At 32.5% G+C, this 4,475-nt stretch overlaps 1 protein-coding gene across 1 annotated transcript; it reads left to right on the top strand.

Moving 5' to 3' along the window:
* The first annotated feature begins 3,281 nt into the window (after window positions 1–3,281).
* Window positions 3,282–4,475, top strand: LOC111419798 (uncharacterized). The gene has a single exon (XM_023052664.2). The coding sequence runs from the start codon at window positions 3,282–3,284 to the stop codon at window positions 4,473–4,475; it is 1,194 nt and encodes a 397-aa protein (XP_022908432.2).

Genomic DNA, 4,475 nt, shown 5'->3' with positions numbered 1-4,475 from the left:
CCTGATGGAGTTATTTCACTAATAACTTCAGGACAATGGCCACTCCAAGAATCTAATAATAATAATGATTTAGAACCAGTATTTGGAAAATATACATTTTGGAGCCAATTTTTCATGTGTTCTGAAGTTAACTTTCCAGATTTTGATGCCAAAACGTATATATTGTCTGCTTTAAACATTGTATTTGCTACCCTCGGTCCAAAGCTGCCAGAGGGTTCTTTTAAAACAATAAAAAGTGGAGAAAGAAGTTTCCCATCAGCAGATATTACGGGTTGAATTGTGTAACTGTGCGTTGTAGATGACACCGACTGGACCACACTTTCTACGGTTTTAACTCCTAAATCGCTTAATGTTCTTCCCGAATGGAATTCCAAGTTAAAACCGCTCTGATCCGAATTGTAGGTGTTTTCAGGTCCATATATTTGGATTTGTAGCTTTGCCTCTTTAACGAAATCTTTTGCTAAAGTTTTTACTCGATCAACATTTCCAATTTGTTTTTGGGATAGAAATTTTGTTATTTTTCGGCTTACTAACCGATTTGCTTTCTTAAAACGTTGCACCCAGCTATGAGATGCTTTGAACAGTTGAGGAGATAAATTCTTTTCATTTCTAGCTTGTATAGCCCATCTGCGTATATCAATATCATGTAGTGGCAATTTATTATCTACGGCGGCTCTCGCTTGATTAATTACAAATTCGGTAATTTCTGCTAATTTTTCTTTGTATGTCCCTCTTTCTTCAATATATTTAGACCATCTGTGCAATTGGGTCTTTGACGTTACTTTTCGGTATTTGTTTTTTACGGTTTCTAGTTTCAAATAACCTTTCTTCCCACTTGTCCAGTAATTTACCGCCTCTAATTTGTACTCGTAGTCGATGTCATCCTTCAATGGACAATGAGCATCAGTATCTTCTACAAACCTGTCAGTTGTATCCTGGTCTTCAATAATTTGCTGACCGTCATTGATGCCATTGGATGAATCGAAAATTAATACAGTTTCGTCTTCAATTTGCATATTGTAGTCTTCCATACTTTCCATTAAAATACGCTGTATATTTTCTTTTAAACTAACTTCTGCTTCATTTACAGGAGTCTGGGGAATATTCATAACAGTAAAAACTGTCATTAGCAAATTTAAAACGTTTATTGGGTTTATTGTAACCATTGCTTCTGTCAGTTGCTCTGAAACTAAAATCTACCCACTGGGCACACGTTCTTTTATACTAGAAAAAACTATTTTGAGAAATGACCTTTAGCAAGCGGCACTAAAAAAACAAATATTGTGCCAAAATTTTTTTGGTAGGTGTATTTTTGGCAACATTATGTAGAATAAAAATAAACTAATAAACTATATAAAACAAACACAGTACCAAATTTCGCCGTAATCAACAAGTAATGCCCGGGATAGAATTAATTTTTAAGGGGGTGGTTAACCCCAACCACCCGTAAATGGTGTATTATGCCTTATTTTACATTAAACATTTTATTGTGCGACTAATTTACGGTTTTGTTAAAGTATTTTCAAAATACCTGACAATTTTATCACATCATTCTTACGAAAAGTGGTTACATGTTAACCCCCGTAACTTCGCTGGGGATGATCTAGAGCGAATGGGAAAAAACCCTTAACTAATATTTTTGAACGTGCTGGAAGTATACTTAATGCCGCCAAAATCGATAGGGTGGTTTTTAAATAATTCCAAAAAAATAGGGGTAGTTCGCCCTTCTTAACCCTCTGGTATATGTGTGATACATCAAAAGAAAGCTCTTTTAAAATGAATATCAGTTACAATTTACCAAATTTTGATAGCACTTTTCATTTTTAAAATATAAGTGAAAACGTACTTTTTCTCCAAACTTTCAACCCCTATAACTCGCCCCAGGGGCTTTTACCGCACGTATAAAAAAATGTACGAACCTTATTTTGGCCCATTCTATGACTGTACCAAATTGCATCGAAATCGGTGAGACACAGTTGTGACACTTCCCTTGTTAGTTCAAGTCTGTTCTAATGTTGTATTTCGTTTTATTAACTGGCGTACAATAAATTGTTTTATTACGTAATTTTTTTATGGTTTCAGTTTAATATTGTTATCAATTATCAATTACGGTTAGGTAAATGTTAACATTCCATGCCATGCTTGTGTCTTAACAGATTAATGCTACGTCGACCACTGTGAAATGTAGTGTAGTGAATTAGTAAAATTCAAATATCTCGAAAATCGTTAATATTTTCAAGATCAAAGAAGTATAGCTTTTTTCTACAGAAATGATGGGGCTATCCAAATTAAACAAGTATGTTGTAAAATAATGAGCGATAAAAAATTTGTAGCTGATTTCATCTAATTCATATGGCGCATGTGGCGACATCTACGAGTTAACTCAAATCCTCTCACACATTATTGTTTACCCTTACAAAAACTATAAGTCAACTATGAGTCATTATGTAGAAAAGTAGCTGATCTATTAACAAAAATCTATTTTATTTTTTTCGCTTTAACATCCTGTATCTCAGTAAGGAGCAGACTAAGACCCATTATTGTTAATGAAAATATTATTATTTTGGCCTCCTGAACGTACATTTACAATTTGGCCCATTACTTATGAATCACCCTGTATAGGCCTTGAATACACAAATAATTAATAATATTACCCTTAAAATAGTTGATCAAAACGGATTATTGGTCAATTTCAGAGGAGAAGTCATCAAGATAAGACTACATTTAAAGCTCTCTATACTCTGTTTTTAAACCAGGAGGAGTAAACGCGAAAGTCAGATTTACACTAGGAAAAATCACCAGAAAATATCACTAGATATTTTGGCGGTAAATTTAAATTAATAATTATTATTATTTATTTATTATTGTATTTATTTTCGTTTGCTATCGTCAACACTAAACATACAAATTAACATTAAGGTTATGAGTGTATTAATTGAAGACGCAAAAGAGTTTAAACAAAATTTACAACAATGACACGAAACTGTCGAATTATCAATAACCTAACCTTCAAATTCAAAATCAAAATTCAAAATTGTCTGTGTGAACCTTCCTCGCATTCAACCAATCACGTGCAAGGTCAATCTGGTGACAAATTTAAAATAACTCCTCCTGGTTTAAAAACAGAGTATAGTAATAATGGTTCTTAAGGTGAAAGGTTATATAAACCCACGAAATCAAACCAATACTTTTAGTTCTCCTCACACTGTGAAACAGTTAACACCTCAAAACAAACAATTTCTTGAATCATTAGGTTTACAATTAATAAAATAATATTCAATATGAGTATCTTAAACGTCTGGGATAAAGTAGAATTTGATAATTCGCTCGTACGGATTCAGTATCATAATCATTTGCCATACTCATCAAATTCTTTTAACAATAGCGATGAAATTCGTATTGCAATTCAACAACAGGACGTTTACACGTTACCAAGTAAATATTTTATTTACGTACAAGGGAAACTATTGAAAGATAACGGAACAGTTGATAAAGATTCAAAATTATCAGTAAATCCGATCGCTTATATGTTTAGTGAAGTACGATTTGAATGTGGAGGGAATGTAATTGACAGAGTAAGAAATCCAGGAATAGCTAGCACGTTAAAAACTCTTTGCTCATTAACAAGATCGGAATACTATCATGCCTCTAATGCAGGTTTCGAATATCCAAATGTTAAAGTAAATGAAAATACAGGAGATTTTGATTTTTGTGTTCCCTTGAAATATTTTCTTGGTTTCGCAGAAGATTATAATAAAATTTTGATAAATCTCCGTCAAGAATTAGTTGTAGTGTGCAGTAATTCAGACAAGAATGTTATTGAAAGTCTTTTACCTAATGTGATGTTTAATATTAATAAAATAGTATGGAAAGTCCCTCATGTTTCTGTAGCTGATGTTGAACGTTTAAAACTTTTAGAGTACATAGAACAAGGAATTGAATTAGACATGGGCTTTAGATCATTTGATTTACATGAATACCCATCATTACCAAAAAGTAGACAACACACATGGACAATTAAAACGTCTACTCAATTAGAAAAGCCCAGATACTTTATATTAGGGTTTCAAATCAATAGAAAAGATAATCCGTTACGTTCTGCATCACAATTTGACCACTGTAATTTAACAGATATAAAAGTGTTTTTAAATAGTGAGAAATATCCCTATAAAGCTTTAAATTTAAATTTTAAGACAGGTCAAATTGCAGTTTTATATGAAATGTATTGTAATTTCGCAAAGACCTATTACGTTCGAGAACTCGCAGAACCAATGTTTAACAGAGATACATTTGTAGCACATACACCGATTATTGTAATTGATTGTTCACGGCAGAATGATATTTTAAATGTTGGAACCGTTGATATTCGCATTGAATTTGAAACTAGTGAAGAGACACCTAATGCTACTTCGCTCTACTGTTTAATCTTACATGATCGAGTTTTCAAATATGTTCGCTTTAACTGGTATGATTAA

The sequence above is a fragment of the Onthophagus taurus genome, unplaced genomic scaffold (assembly GCF_036711975.1).
Source record: "Onthophagus taurus isolate NC unplaced genomic scaffold, IU_Otau_3.0 ScKx7SY_22, whole genome shotgun sequence".
Taxonomy (NCBI): Eukaryota; Metazoa; Arthropoda; class Insecta; order Coleoptera; family Scarabaeidae; genus Onthophagus; species Onthophagus taurus.
Note: the sequence above shows the minus strand (reverse complement) of the source record. Positions and strands in the feature narration are given on the sequence as shown.